The 15,753-nt window shown below is 38.4% G+C and overlaps 1 protein-coding gene across 26 annotated transcripts in view; it reads right to left on the bottom strand.

Annotated features, from left to right (window-relative positions):
- Positions 1–15,753, bottom strand: part of MRTFB (myocardin related transcription factor B) — a 222,541-nt gene that overhangs the window by 54,463 nt on the left and 152,325 nt on the right. For 24 of the 26 annotated variants that reach the window (XR_009183032.2, XR_009183035.2, XR_009183033.2 and 21 more), the window contains 2 exons: positions 2,631–2,696; positions 551–606 (listed from right to left, as the gene is read on the bottom strand). Coding sequence is in view for 18 of the 26 variants with exons in the window: in XM_058286451.2 (XP_058142434.1) it covers positions 551–606; positions 2,631–2,696 (122 nt within the window). In the remaining 8 variants the exon portion in view is untranslated. Of the gene's footprint in view, positions 1–550; positions 607–1,028; positions 1,189–2,630; positions 2,697–15,753 lie in introns of those variants that run through there. The other 2 variants (XM_071211350.1, XM_071211351.1) reach the window with 1 other exon arrangement.

The following is a 15,753-nucleotide window of genomic DNA, read 5'->3' as shown; positions in this document are numbered from 1 at the left end:
ATTTCAAATGGCACTTTTAAAGAAAAATAATAACTATCAATTCAATGTGCATCAGTGATGGAGCCATCTCAAAGAATAAAACAGAGAAAATACAGCAATATTCTTTCACTTAGTCAAACTCTCCTACCCTTGATCACATGAACAGGTAACATAAATCGAACAAGGAAACCACCTAAGTATCTGGTATCACTTCATTACTTGGATTGTCCCTTTGCAGGGGTATTAATGGGCAGAATTACTTCCCTGTTAAGTCTTTAAAAACTATTGTTGTGCCTTGAAGAGGAAGAAAGCAGAGACATATGATTTGCCCTTTATGCACAAAACTACTTACTGGTTTGAAAAGAGCAAAATCATAATGTCATGTATTTTCTACAAATCTCCAAGGTAAAACTATCCCAGAATATATTACTCAATTTGTCATGTATCCTGAAGGTATGCTGTATTTTCTCTATTGAACATGTTTAGGAGAAAGATTGCTACTTGTCGACAGGTATTTTAGAATGAAAGAGAGAAGTAGCGCTGTAGAACATTTTAAACTGAAATTTCTTACTCTGGCTCGTTCCAAGCTTTTTATCTGTTCATGGAATGCCGCTGGGCTCTTCAAAGCTGTGAGATGAAAAGAAGTTCCACAGTATAAATAGTGGAATTAATACTTCAAACATTACAGTATATCATGTTGATGTTTCCTCTTAATCTTATTAGTTCATATCTAGAGTTCCATTTATTAGTTTCTTTAGGAAATCTGCAAAATTCAAAACCTTAAAATGAGGTATTTTGCAAATAAAATGAGTACACATTTAAAACAGAGTCGTACACAACATGACATTGCAAAAATAAAAGGTCAGACTAGTTCTCAACCCTAGTTGGAGCAATTTTCATCACTGAGAGAACTTGTTAATGATTCCTTGATGGGTCTTTTTGCTCTTCATATCCATGTAAGCTACTGGGAAAAGCCCAAATATTCTTGAGTGTGATCTCACCTTGAACATGAGAACACATTCACTCCATGTCCAACAGATCAAAGTTACCTTTTATTGACAGCCCACAATGTGCTCAGTCCTGTGCTCAGTGGTCAATCATGGTTACACAATGCTGTTCATCTTCACAACAGCCTTGCCAAGTGGATATGAGCCCCAGTACAGATGAAAGGTTCAGAGAGGTTAAATGAATTCTTGAAGTCATATATAGCTAGATGGGGATGAAGTGGGGTAAAAAGCTAGGATTCTGATTTTGAAAGGCTCATGATCTTTCTCTTATACCATAATGCAACTTGCTTTAAAGAAATAGTGAACCTTTAATATGTGAATTGCTAGTCCATTGAATATTCCAGAATCCCAGAGTGAGGGTAAGCTGAATTTACCAAAACATCACCTACTCTAGGCTTTCTATAAATTATCTTTGTTAAATCTTTTGTATTTGTGTCCACCACGGCCTGATAACACACTGCACTTACTATCAAGGGCAATCAGATGAGACAGATGGGACACAGTACCAGGCTTACTTGGGCTGTTACTTCTAAGACTTACTGATTAACTCTTTATCAGCAGTATTTTCAGCTCTGGTTCTTGAAGCATTGCAAAGACTACCAGGAGCCCAACCCATCATGTTGGGCTGGGGACCAACTCCTAAAAGCAGACTAGTGCTGACTTGGACATTATCATTTGACCCTGTTTGTTTGATTCTTAGATGGTAATACGCTGGTGGAGAAACATGGCAGGTTTTCAAAGCATCTTTTGACTCTTATCAAAATGCTAGATTTAAACTATTTAGATACTCAACTAAATAGTTGAGTATCTAAGGAAAAAAGTTTCACTAGGAAAAATAACTACTGTAGAGAAAAATCATTCCTTATTATAAACCAAGAATAGAGTAATATCAATGATTCAAAAGGCAGTCTATGAAACATACATTTATTTTGTAATTTCTTTCTCATACTTTAAAGCCAAATAAGTTACATATTGGACAAATCAATTTTTAGATGAAATTCAGACAAATAATCCTAATGGGCTACATAAGACAAGCACTCTTCCCCTCTAAAATACAAAGCTACCTCCAAATCACTAAAAGGTAAAGAAGACAATTTGGACAAATATTCTACAACTTTCAACAATCTCTTAAAGGAACAAAGCATTGGGATACTTGGGAAAAGAAAGATTTTATTAAACTATAAATAGAACATTTATCAGTCCTATAACTAAGATACACTTAATTATATAGACCATACTATAATATGAAAGATAATAATTTGAATTCTATAAGATAAAGCAGAATGAGGTTGTAAATTAATTATATATTTTTCTAAGTTTAACTAAGCTTAGATCCATTACTTCAATTATTTTAAAACTAAAACAAATCTTGACACAAAGTAAAAACTGTTAGCCTAATTAAAGAGCTTTAAGGGTATGCTTTGTATAATATAAAATTCAAGTCCATCTTTTAAGTTGCATCTATTTTTAAAAATATATTCTAAATGATTCTCTTAGGTTGCCTGAGTTTTCCTTACAAATCAATTTGGCAGTCATATATTGATTTAATGGGTACAAGTGAAAGGAGAGTATGATAAAGGCTCTTCTTGAACACACCCATTTGTTGTATCAAGTAAGACAGGACAATGATACTGAGACTCTTACGTGGCATGATGCCCTGGTCCACTAGTTGTTCTCTCGTTCTTCTTTGTTGCAGCCTCAGCTGGAGCACTGTAAAAAAGGAAATAATCACTGTTGGAGTTTATAGGCAACTGTAGGATCCAACTCATGAAAATTCCAAAGATACAATTAAGCTTTATTAAACATCTTTTATTTCATAATTGAACAGTAAGACTATTTATTACCTGGCACTATCCAACTTGTAAAAAAGGAAATCATTTTGTAGTTTCTGCCTCTTTTGTGAACTCTGAAGTTTATTCAACATATTTTGGTTCAGTTAGTTAATAATCTTAATTTGGTGAATAAAGCTAAGTATTTCTGTTTAAATACATTCAAATAGTAAGCAATAAATGAACAAAAATAATTGGCTTAAACACTGCGACTTGTTAATAAAGAAGTCTTATTCTTGGAAATAGAAATGTCAGATTCCTTGACATTCCTTGTTTTTTTCTTTTAAAAAACAAGTTATAACAAAAATGTATTTTAAGGAAAGAATGACTTATTTGAAGGGACTTACTGCATCTGGAACAAAGTTTACATAGCTTTAATGAAGTTAGTGACTTAAAAAAATAAGACCTATGAACTATTACTAATGACCCAAAAGAAAATTTCTAAATAAAGGATTTTAAGTTTAAAAACCTTTACATAAGCATAACACCATATCTCACTCAAGTTCTAAGAAGGTCACAAATCAACTGACACCATATCATTTTAATAGAAGAGTAAAATTCCAGAACTGACAGACAATGGTGTATACATCATGAAATGTAGAAATCTGGTGTGCCAAATTTGATCAAAATTAATTTTTTTCCTAGGTTTCTCAAGCATATTTTAAAATGTTTTCCTTTTTATAGTAACTACATATTTTTCTCTGGAAAATGAGCTTATTTCATAACAGAGAAAAATATGAAGTAATTTTGAAAAATATTTTTTTAAACTTATCTTACATTTAATTTTGAGATTCCATTTTGATTTTTGTTTCTAACCATGGATAAAAACCAACGTCAGGATTATTAAAAAGGTCTGCCTAAGGGTTGTTAATATGCTAAAAAAAATTACCTATGTATATTTTTTAAACTTCAGGTCAATGCTAGGTGAAGAAGGAAGAGAGAGAGAACTTTCTAGTGAGGGGGTAATGGCTGGAAGAAGAGGCTGGCTGGGACCAGTTCTTTACCCAGCCTCAAAGGCAATGCACAAGGTGTCTCCTTTTTGCAATAAAACCCTGAGATCTGAAGATATAGCAACCATGGCCCTCAGATCTGTTTTTTTAGTTGGCTGTGTGCTAAGGGCAGAACATAAGCAGGGAGAGCACAATTTTAGATACACTTCAAAAAGGGCCTAAACTGTAAAATGGCTTTTATATGTATTCTATTATTCATTATTATTAATGAATGTCATTCTTTATTAATAGAGAAATAATAATGACTTTTTGGTTTTTTTTTTTTTGCTTCTTTTGGGGGCCATGGGGTCACAAAGCTTTCTTGACATCCCATTTAGGACAGAAGCAAGTGACATAAGATTCTGTTACACAAAGCAAAAGAAAAATTTAACGAGTTTAAAAAAATAAAGGCACATATTTCTCACATTAAAAGTTTTTGTGATGTTTTGAATCAATTGTGCTCTAACACAAAGATCTTTTCCCTGATAATTTATAGTTTATTGGGGATGGTATGTTCTTACTGTACTTTACTAAGAACAAAACTAACCAAGGAGATGACCTGTGGATCTGATTGCATCCAAATGCCTGCATACTCTAACATTCTTTTATGAATGCTAAAGTTAATGCTTGCCGGAATTTAAAGTTGTCTTATTAAAGAGGCAGAATCCTAAGCAAAGGAATACTGAGGAGAAAAGGGTTAGAACAAATCTCTAGTTCAAAGGTTGATATTTCTGGAGCATGATGGTCCATGTCTTTTGGAGAATCTCTAGCAGTAGCAGCTTTCCTTTCTCCCAAGGGAGTCCTCAAAGAAAGAAGTAAAAAAGACACGGTAGTAAATACATCAAGAACCCCCTTTTCTGGTTTAAAGCAAACCAAACAACAAAAAGCACTATACTTATAAGACAAATGCATTAAACACAATGTGAATTTTTGGAAGAATGGCATATTTGAATGATGTATACATTTGCAACAATTTGATTTGCAAGCCAATGCTGATGACAAGAGCTTGCTAGTCCTGGAAGCCTTTCCTGATTGTCCACTGGTCATATCAAGCACTAAGACTGCAGCCCTTTTACCAATAGCATCTTTGACTAGAAATCACACTTTCAAGCTGAAGATTTCCTGCCATGACGAGAGTAACACACAAAATGTATGTATGTCACTAATCACAAATTTTTAAAACAAAACAAGAACCAAACACAAACTATCATCCATCCAATTTTCTAAATGGCAAAATAAACAAAAAACCTTACTTAGTCATACTGCTTGAAGGTAGGAGAATAATGTTCCCAATCAATGTTCTCATGAGTGCATGAACAATTTTCCTGAGAAGAATATCATACTACAAGTATTACTCAAAACACAGAGGCCAGCAGTTTTTCCCCAAGGGAACACCTAGTAGGCATCTATTGGTGATTGTATGCAAAGTACCGTATGGGAGAAAAATATGGGAAAGAGTAAAAGCAGCAGTGAACATAAGTTCTGTTTTTGAGCAAAGATAGTACGAAGAACATGAATGGAAGAGTTGGCAGATTTGAAAATAACCAGTTATATTGTTAAGACTGTTGGTATCCAGCTTGATTTAGTTTTCATCTGCACAAATAGGTAGACAATACTGGACCTATTTTGTTGAATATGAACACAAAGGCCTATGAAGAGACTCAGGTACAATGCCATTTTCAGTCAATGTTAAAACACAATTACAGGGAAGTGGATGTGGCTCAAATGATTGAACTCCTATCTACCATACAGGAGGTTGAGGGTTAGATTCCTGGGGTTTCCTGGTGAAGGCGAACCGGCCCACATAGAGAGTTGGCCTGCTCAGGAGTGCTGGCCTGTACAGGAGTACTAGCCTGCGCAGAAAAGCTGGCACATCAAGATGATGCAACAAAAAGACACAGAGGAGAGACAATAAGAGACACAGCAGACCAGGGAGCTGAGGTGGTGCTAGAGAATGGGTGCCTCTCTCCCACTCCAGAAGGTCCCAGGATCAGTTCCTGGCCACCTAAAGAGAAGACAAGCAGACACAGAAGAACACACAGTGAGTGGACACATCAGACAGCAAGTACAAAACAAAAGGAGGGGAGGTGGGGAAAAATAAATAAATCTTAAAAAAAAAAAAGCCAAAAAAAAACCCAAAAACAATTACAGGGGAGTGGATGTAGCTAAGTGGTTGTGCATCTGCTTCCTAGGTACAACGTCCTGGGTTATTCCCCAGTACCTCCTAAACAAACAAACAAAAACCAACAATGTAATTACAGTATTTGTTCATATCAAACACAACCAGTCACTCACAACTTTGACAAAGGTTCTTCTGAGAACTATTAATATTGGCTATAAAAAGTACTGACCAAATAAGTACCGGTTCATAATCTTAAAAAGTATCAAACTTCCTTTCAGTACATCCCACTCATCATATTAATGCATATTAAATGACAACAGATACCTGCACCTTAAAAGACAATACCCAGGGCCAGGAAAATAAGGCTTGAATGATGTAGACAGCTTAGCTCGTCCAACACTGGAAAACTGGAGTTGGGCAGAATATGGTAGTGTTTCCCTACAGCTATGAAGGGGTTAAGATCCTGAATATAGAGGATTGAGTCTTTTTTAAAATTTTTTAAAGATTTATTTATTACCTCACCCCACCCCCACCCCACTGTCTGCTCTCTGTGTCCATTCGCTGTGTGTTCTTCTGTGTCTACTTGTCTTCTCTTTAGGTACCAGGAACTGATTCTGTGACCATCAGGAGTGGGAGAGAGGCACTCAATCTCTTGAGCCACTTCGGCTCCCTGGTCTGTTGAATTTCTTATGGTCTTTCCTCTTTGTCTCTTTCTGTTGCATCATCTTGCTGCACCAGCTCTCTGCGTGGGCCAGCACTCCATGTGGGTCAGCACTCCTGCATGGGCCAGCACTTTGTATGGGGCAGCACTCTGTGTGGGTCAGGTCTCTGCTCAGTCTGGCTTGCAGCATGGGCCAGCATGCCTTAACCAGGAGGCCCTGGGAATTGAAATCCGGACCTCCCACATAGTAGATGGGAGTCCAAATACTTGAGCCACATCCGCTTCCCCCTGGATCGACTCCTTTAATGAAGGAGAAGCATTCATGGTTCTGGGATCGAGATGCTTTATCAAGTTTTTCTGAGACCTTTGAATTAAGCCTGGAGACCTTGCCCCCTTGGCAACCTCCTGGCTCGCCCCAGGTGCGCTCACATCTGTGTGGAGAGTGGAAAGGCCCAGATCCCCATCACTACTGGTACTGTTGTATACTTACCGTTATCAAGACAAATGAATAAACTGATATGCTAGCTAATCTATGGAAAATTTGTCAATTCTGGCTGTGCTGACAAGACTGCACTTTTGTAGCCACAAACTGAAGTCTAGCTGCTGGTACAGCACTGCTGCCCTGTGGTGGTACTGCTGCCTAAGCAACCCAAAAGCAGACCCTGACCACATTCTTTCCCTGCAAGGTGGCTAACTGAGTAGGTGAACTGTGCTACTGGGCTAAGGTCACAGCCTCAAATCTCTTAATAAATTGGCTAAAATTTAGTATCTTCCATAGCACAGCAATCTTGCAAATAATTGCATGCAAGAAAGGAATATATGTAACTCCATAGAATTCTAAAGGGGGGCAACAGCAGTTAAAAAAAACTCAGTGAGTGGCTACATCTCTTAGCAACAAAGGAACAAATAGGTAATAGAGTGAAATAGAATTCATGTTACAGTTGCTCACACTTGAACATTTTTAAAGAATGGCTTTCTCTTTGAAATATGGAGAAATTACAATAATCAAGCAAATAATGATTGGGTTTAAACCTGTTTGATTTAAAAAAAAGGCAGATATAAATAAGTATATTGTACAGTTAGAATTGTATTCTTTGTGCAAAAACATATACCACATTTGAAGAATTCCACAAGAGCGGTGTATTTCCAGGTGACAAAATTTACAAGAAGTGAGCAAAGAAGCCCTAGCAATGGAGGAAGATAAGTGAGGTTGCAGAGCTATTTTGTTTTCTGCCTTTATCACAACTTTCTTAATCAGCCTGAGTCCAAGCCTATCTTTTTATTAAAACAAAACAAAATAATTTTTCATCCTTATAATAGAAATTGGTATCTGTTCATGACATAAAATAAGGAAATATAAAAAATAGGAGGAAGAAACTAAAAAAGCAAATTACTGTTCAGAGACAACTACAGTTACCATACTGGCATATTTCCTGTCTTTCTTCTAAGCATGATTTTTGATTCTCTGCTTCCCCAGTGCAACAAGGATCACATTCTTTTTATATAAATAGCAACATGAAATATTCTGTTAGGTGGGTATGTCATAGTTTTACTAAATAGTCCCCTACTGTTTGCCACTTAAATTGTTTCCGAATTTTTTCAACTATAAATAATGATGTGGTGAAATTTTTGTGCATAAAGTTCATTCTTTATTTCCAGTTATTTTATTAATTTAAATTCCTGGAAGCAGGAATAACTCTATGTGGTCTATAGTAATGAGACTAATCTCTTCTTGTGCAAACATCATCTTGAAATTATACATGTGTGAAAACATGGATAAAGGCCACTTTATATTTATTTTTAAATTTATTTTTATATTTTTTAAGAGAAAAAAATTTAATTAATTATTGAATTTTTCCAAGATGATGTTCTTTATTATATCTTATGGTAGTAGTCATGGCTTCCTGTTACATTTCAACAAGCAAGGAGAACATGCATATAAATTTTAAAAACTTACATAATGCTTATTCCTTGTTATAAAAAAAACAATATTATGTTGATATTTTTGAATCAGCTATATTTTACATAAGGAATGTAAAAATTTAATTTTAATCATCATCCCCTCACAAGAAACACGGCTTATGTAATGGTAAACTGGAAATGTCATTCTTAATACTACAAATAGTTTAGACTTAAAAAAAATACCTTCCTTTAGTTTCTTTCTCTTGTTTATTAAATAGTGTAAAGTGCTTTTAGAACAGAATTTTAAGACTACTTTGCAATATTAAAAAAACAGAATATAAACTTTTTCAGGTAACAATACCTTACTTCTAAATTTTAAGGAATTTTTTTTAACCAGGATGCTGTGACTATTTTCTATTGTTTCTATAAGTAGGATAATTTAAATGTTTTCTTAAGATGACCTAATTAAAGTGTTTTTTGTTTTTTTTCCACTCTGAAGAAAAGAAAATGCATTACATAGCATTTTAATAACACTGGAGTTTAGCATGAGTTGAACAAGCGAAAACAAAGCTTCTGGCTCAGAGGGGGGTTGTAAGGGGATATCTGACGACTGTAGATTACAAAAGCAAGGCAGAAATGTCACTTTCTGGGAAACAGAATGGCAGGCAGCCATGGTCTTGGAATTTATAACTAGTTAAATTTCAGTTATGGGGAATCAAGAGAGGTGGTTGGAGGAAGGCCGTGGAGATGAGGAGCTATCTGCAGGTTAGAGAAAAGATCCAATATATTTTATTTGAACAGGGCAATGGTTAGAACAAACTGCAGTCATGAGAGGTGAAATAATTGGAGCAGTTAAGTAAGACTGGGAAACCAGTGGCAAAAACAAAGGGGAAAAACTAAAGAATACTCTAGAATATCAGGCAAAAAAGAGATCCTGGTTTCAGTTTTATTTTTTTAAACAGACGGTTGAGTACTTAAGAGAATGAAGTGGTTGTACTTTGGCAAAAATTTAATAAGTACTGTTCAAATAACATTAAATGGAGTCCAGATTCTATAAAAACACGACAATTTATAAAAGCCAACATTATCTTTTGAGCTTTGACACAGAAAGAACACCTTAAAACAGTTAAGTTTGAGAGCACCATTCAATTCTGGTTTTACGGTTTATCAAGCAGCATTTTAATGGTAAAGTTTAGAATTGCAGGAAAGCAGACTTGGCCCAATGGATGGGGCATCAGCCTGCCACGTGGGAGGCCAGCAGTTCAGATCCCGGGCCTCCTTGTCCAGGGTGGAGCTGGCCCATGAGCAGTGCTGATGCGCACAGGGAGTGCCAAGCCGTGCAGGGTGTCCCCTGTGTAGGGGAGCCCCACACGCAAGGAGTGCGCCCCGTAAGGAGAGTCGAGTCGCCCAGCACAAAAGAAAGTGCAGCCTGCCCAGGAATGGCGCCACACACAGGGAGAGCTGATGCAGCAAGATGACGCAACTGAATGAGGATGGAGGTGGTCACAGAAGAACACACAGCAAAGGGACACAGAGAACAGACAACTGGGGTTGGGGGTGGGGGGAATTAAAAAAAAAAGTTTCTTGAAAAAAAAGTTTAGAATTGCATTTGTTTATCAGGTAAGGGCAAACCACATTTTGAGAAATTTATACGAACAAAAGACTATTCCTTAAAAAATAAAGGATTAAAAAGATGGTGGTTAGTATTATTATAACTTTAGATACTTGATGATAACCAAATTTTTAAAAAATGTAAAACTGTAAGGATTTTAAAAATTTAACTTCACAAAGTTTCACATATTTATGTTCTTTGTTGTGGACTATTTATTTTGTAGTAAAAGGGTAAGAAGTCAGTTCCTGCAGGTTTTCCTTCTGAACCTAGGACTCAGAAATATATCCTATATGTACCACCAACAACTCCATTTTTAAAAATCTACATTTTATGACATTTACTATTTGTTAAAAGGAAAGCGGCACATATACATAATAAAAAAATATTAAAAAAAGGTAAAAATCAGTCCTTCCCACCCTAGATACACAGTCATCTCCAAAGGTAACCACCAGGAAATTTCTTATGGCTCCAGAAACTATTTTGTGTATATTCCAGAAAAATTATATATAAAATAAGCACAGGAAATACATGGGATGGGATCACATGATTCACGCAGTTTGTAAAGGGCTTCTAAAAAATAACATTAAAGCACTTCTTCTTAATGGCTATACTATATTCCACTGTATGCTTCTATCAATTTATAGACATTTAAGTTTCCAGACTTTTTGCTATTGTGAAATACAAACTACAGTGCATAAGCCCACTCATTTATTTTGGCATCCTTTGATAATATATCTATAGATTAAATTCCTGATAATGGAATATGCATTTAAAATACTGATAGGGCCACTTTGCCATCCAAAAGGTTGCACCAATTTATATTCCTACTCACAAGGTGAGTACACCCTACCCTACAAAGTGCATCATCATATTTTAAGGTGACTTTAAATTCAGAAATAAAGTTTACCTCATTTTATCACAAGAGTACTGGCAATATCATGCTAAAATATTAGGATAATTTAGTATAACTAGATACAAATGAATTAGGTAGGGTGATGGGGCGGAGTTTTTTGTTTTTTTAAAAATATATATTAGAGAAGTTTTTAACTTAAACAAAACAATGTGCAGAATTTTCTATACGTGTGGAAAAAGTGGCCATGGTAGCTGCTGGGTGTGGGGAATGGGAGGAAGAGTTGAGATGTGGAGGCATTTTCGGGACTTGGAGTTGTCCTGGGTGGTGCTCCAGGGACAATTACTGGACATTGTATGTCCTCCCATGGCCCACTGGATGGAACGTGGGAGAGTGTGGGCTATGGTGTGGACCTTGGCCATGGGGTGCAGCGATGCCCAGAGATGTACTCACCAGATGCAATGGATGTGTCATGATGATGGGGGAGAGTGTTACTGTGGGGGGAGTGGTGGGGTGGGGTTGGTGGGGGTGAATGGGGACCTCATAATTTTTGAATGTAATATTTTTTTAAAAAAAATGAATAAATAAAGTAAAATAATAATAATAAAAAAGAATTTCCCATACAACACCCTTCCACCAACACTTTACATTGTTGTGGAACATCTGTTACAGATTATGAGATAATGTCATCAGACTATTATCACTAATTATGGTCTACAGTGTATATTTGGTATATTTTTTCCATAATCTCCTATTATTAACAGTACTTCTTTGATATTGATGTAAGAATATTATAATATTGCAGCTCACTATAGTCTATAGGTTACATTAATTGCATTTTTCCAATGTACTTCCATACTCATACTACCTAGTAATAGTGATGTACACTTGTTCTAGCTCATAGAAGAAAGTTCTTGTATTTGTACTTTTAACCACAATTCTCATCTACCTCTGGGCTCACTGTTATTTAGTCCCTAAATTATTCTCTAGCTTTCTTTCAGTTGACATTAACATATCTAAAATGCCCCTTCAGCCACAGGGGCTAGGTTTTTGACCGAATGGGGAAATATTTATAGTTGACTGTCAGAAACTCAGGCTAGGTTTTTTCTGGCAAACCACGAATGTTTATAAATTTGGTATAATTCTTCTGATGTTTTAACACAGGACTTCTTGATTTTTTCTTCAACTCCCAATACAGCAGAGAGATGTAATGGATAGATCCAACATGTATTTAGAATGAAATCAATAGGAATTGGTGAAGGATTGGATGTTGGGTTTGAAAGAGAAAGGGTCAACAAAGATGATTCCTGGTTTCTTGGCTTAAGCAGCTGGGCAGACCATTTACTGAGATAAGGGATACATGTTGGCCATGACAAGGATCAGTCTTGAACATTTTTGAATTGAAAGATGAGATATCAAAGTGGCAATTGGCTGTATGGATCTATATTTCAGATGGTAGCCTAGAAGGTTGGTCTTAGCTAGAGCCTGAAACCTAGAAGTTGTCACTTATTAGTATATGAAGCTGTGGGAGTTTGCTGAGGTAGAGAAGGCAATGGGTAAAAAAAAAGGCAAAAAGCCCATGACTGAGCTATTATGAAAGACAATAATTAAAAGCCCATTTATAGGCTAGATAAGGGATGGAGAGCCAACAAAGGAAGTCCAAGGTAGCTGCTTAAGAATTAGGGAAACTGGAGGGTGGCATAAGAGTATTTCTAGAATGGAGCACATGATCAGCTGGGTCAAATGCTGCTGTTAAAATACATGGAGGAGGGCGGCAGATGTGGCTCAAGTGATAGGGCTTCCACCTACCATATGGGAGGACCTGGGTTCGATTTCTGCAGCCTCCTGGTGAAAAAGAAGAAGAGAAAGCATACCTGCATAGTGAGCCAATGCCTGTGTGGTGAGCCAAGTGCCCACATGGCAAGTTGAGTGCCCACGTGGTGAGCCAAGTGCCCACGTGAGTGCCTGCGTGGCAAGCCAAGTGCTTGCGTGGCAAGCTGAGTGCCTGCACAAGTGCTTGCATGGTAAGCTGAGTGCCCACGTGGTGAGCTGAGTGCCTGCATGGTGAGCCAGTGCCCACGCAAGTGAGTCATGCAGCAAGATAATGACACAACAAAAGAGAGATGAAGGGGAAAGTCGAGGTGAAGCGCAGCAGACCAGAAACTCAGGTGGTGCAGCTGAACAGGGAACCTCTCTCCATATCAGAGGTCCCCAGGATCAAATCCTGGTGAATCCTAGAGGAGAAAAAAAAATGAGAAGAGAAGACAAAAAGAGAAATAGACACAGAATATCCACAGCGAATGGACAGAGACAGCAAAAATAGCAGGGGAAAAATAGACCTTTAAAAAAATAAAAATAAAATAAATACATGGAGAAGCAGACTTGGCCCAGTGGTTAGGGCGTCCATCTATCACATGGGAGGTCCACGGTTCAAACCCCGGGCCTCCTTGACCCGTGTGGAGCTGGCCCACACGCAGTGCTGATGTGTGCAAAGAGTGCCGTGCCACACGGGGGTGTCCCAGCGTAGGGGAGCCCCACATGCAAGGAGTGTGCCCCATAAGGAGCCGCCCAGCGTGAAAGAAAGTGTACCCTGTCCAGGAATGGCGCTGCACAAACAGAGAGCTGATACAACAAGATGATGCAACAAAAAGAAACACAGATTCCCATGCCGCTGACAACGACAGAAGTGGACAAAGAAGAACACGCAGCAAATAGACACAGAGAACAGACAACTGGGGCGGGGGGAGGGGAGAGAAATAAATAAGTAAATAAATCTTTAAAAAATAAATAAATAAATACATGGAGGAGCTACCTTCATGGAGTGATGGGTAGAAGTCAGACGAGGACATTAAGGAGGAAAGGAGAAACCAAAGTATGATGTAGTTAACAGAAGCAATACTTTCAAGATGTTGCCCATGAAGAAGGGTAAGAAAGAAGATGAAAGCTTGAGGGACGTGAAACTGAGCTGGAAAACACTTGAGCATGTTTATAAATGATGGAGCCCAAGTAGAGAATAAGAATGAACAAATATGATTGTGAGAAAGGACAAGAGGCTAAGAGACAGCAGGTCCTGCAAAGGCAGTAAGTCAGAGCATACAAGGACATCCTTTGGTAAGAGCCACTTCTCTTATGATACAAGAGCAATGATGTTGGCCACAGATGCAGGTAGGTTTATAGGTGGGGTCTGGATGTCCAAGGAGTTCTCAGGTGATGGCTTTTATTTTCCAGAGAAGTAGGAAGCAAGGTCATCTGTTGAAAGTGATAGGAATGAAGGGAAAGTTAGTTTTGAGAGTGAAGGTGGTTTGAAATAATCATTGCAGTAAGACTATGTTGAAAAGAGAAACATAGTTATGTATTATCGAAAAGTTCCAACTAATAATGCCCAGAGCTAGGGGAGAGAAGTCTATCAACAAGTCATTCATTGGCCCTGAATTATATCATTTTTATCAGAGAAAAAGACCACAAGATATAAAACTAGAACATTTAGCAGTTCTTTCTAAGTCTCATTATATAAAATTATAGTTAAGAACAGTTAGCACAACAAGACTATAAGAAAATAACTTCTCGGACTTCCGGCAAGATGGTGGCTGAGTGAGCTTGCCTTGCCGTCTCTCCTGGGAAGAGGTAGCTGGGCACCGCTGGAGGTTCTCCGGGACCAGGCTTTTTCAGGATTTTTTCAGGGCAGGAAGTGTCTGGACATCGATTTGGTGGGAAGGTAACGGAAAGGACTGGTCTATAAGATATAAATTGAGACTTTTCAGGAGGGGGAGGCAAGATGGCGGCTGAGTGAACTTCCCGGTTACTAGCTCCTGGGGGGAATTGGCTGGGAGGCGTCGGAGACTCTTTGGGACTGGCTGTTTCGGGATTTTTCCTGGTCCGGAGGTGTCTGGACATCGATTTGGAGGGAAGGTAACAGAGAGGATCCATCTGTGAAATATACACGGAGATCCCAGCTACGTGTGGAGGATTCCCTCCTTGGGTAGGTGGAGCCGAGGCAGCTAGCACCGCGCGGAGCCCCGGCGGGCGGCGGCCAGGGTAGCCGAGTCCGGCCGACCCCAGCTGAGCCGCGGCGGGCGGAGGGGCGGAGCCCAACTGAGCTCGGCCGAGCCCGGCCGAGCCCAGCCGCGCCGCGCCGGGCGGCGAGCGGGAGAGCCAAGCCGCGCTGTGCCGCGCCGGGCGGCAGGCGGGAAAGCCGAGCCCAGCCGAGCCGCGGCGGGCGGCGGGCAAGGGACCGGAGCCCAGCTGAGCCCAGCCAAGCCTGGCGGCGGGGTATCTGTTCTTTGGTTTTTTTTTTTTGTTTGTTTTTTTTTTCAATCCTCTCTTTCTTGTCCCCAATATTCTTCTTATACTATTTTACCTTAACAATACAATAGGTCCTACAGGAAATACCTCACATTTGCTGGGTTTCCTCACCCTCCACTGCCGCATTGCTCTGTGAATAGATTTAGCCTATCTACACTATCCCCTTTCCCCTACAACTTGATATCCTCCACCATCTGCTATCTCTCCTATATTCCATCTCCCTTTCTTTGATCCACAAAGTGTCTAACTCTTAATTTCTAATACCTTTGTTTAGTTTTCCATCTGGTATTCGTCCCTGAAACTATTACCTTTCTTTTCTCTTTCCCTCTCTCATGAAAACAATAGCCTCTTAGTACGTACCACATTCCTCCCATATTCAGTCGTCTACCTCATTATAGGTACTTTCCTACTACTATAACTCTACACAATTTACATGATCTAACCTCCATCCTCCCAGAACTCATATTGTTGCTTGGTAAACATATATCACCAATACTACT

The sequence above is a fragment of the Dasypus novemcinctus genome, chromosome 23 (assembly GCF_030445035.2).
Source record: "Dasypus novemcinctus isolate mDasNov1 chromosome 23, mDasNov1.1.hap2, whole genome shotgun sequence".
Taxonomy (NCBI): Eukaryota; Metazoa; Chordata; class Mammalia; order Cingulata; family Dasypodidae; genus Dasypus; species Dasypus novemcinctus.
This window is presented reverse-complemented; position numbering and strand designations above follow the sequence as displayed.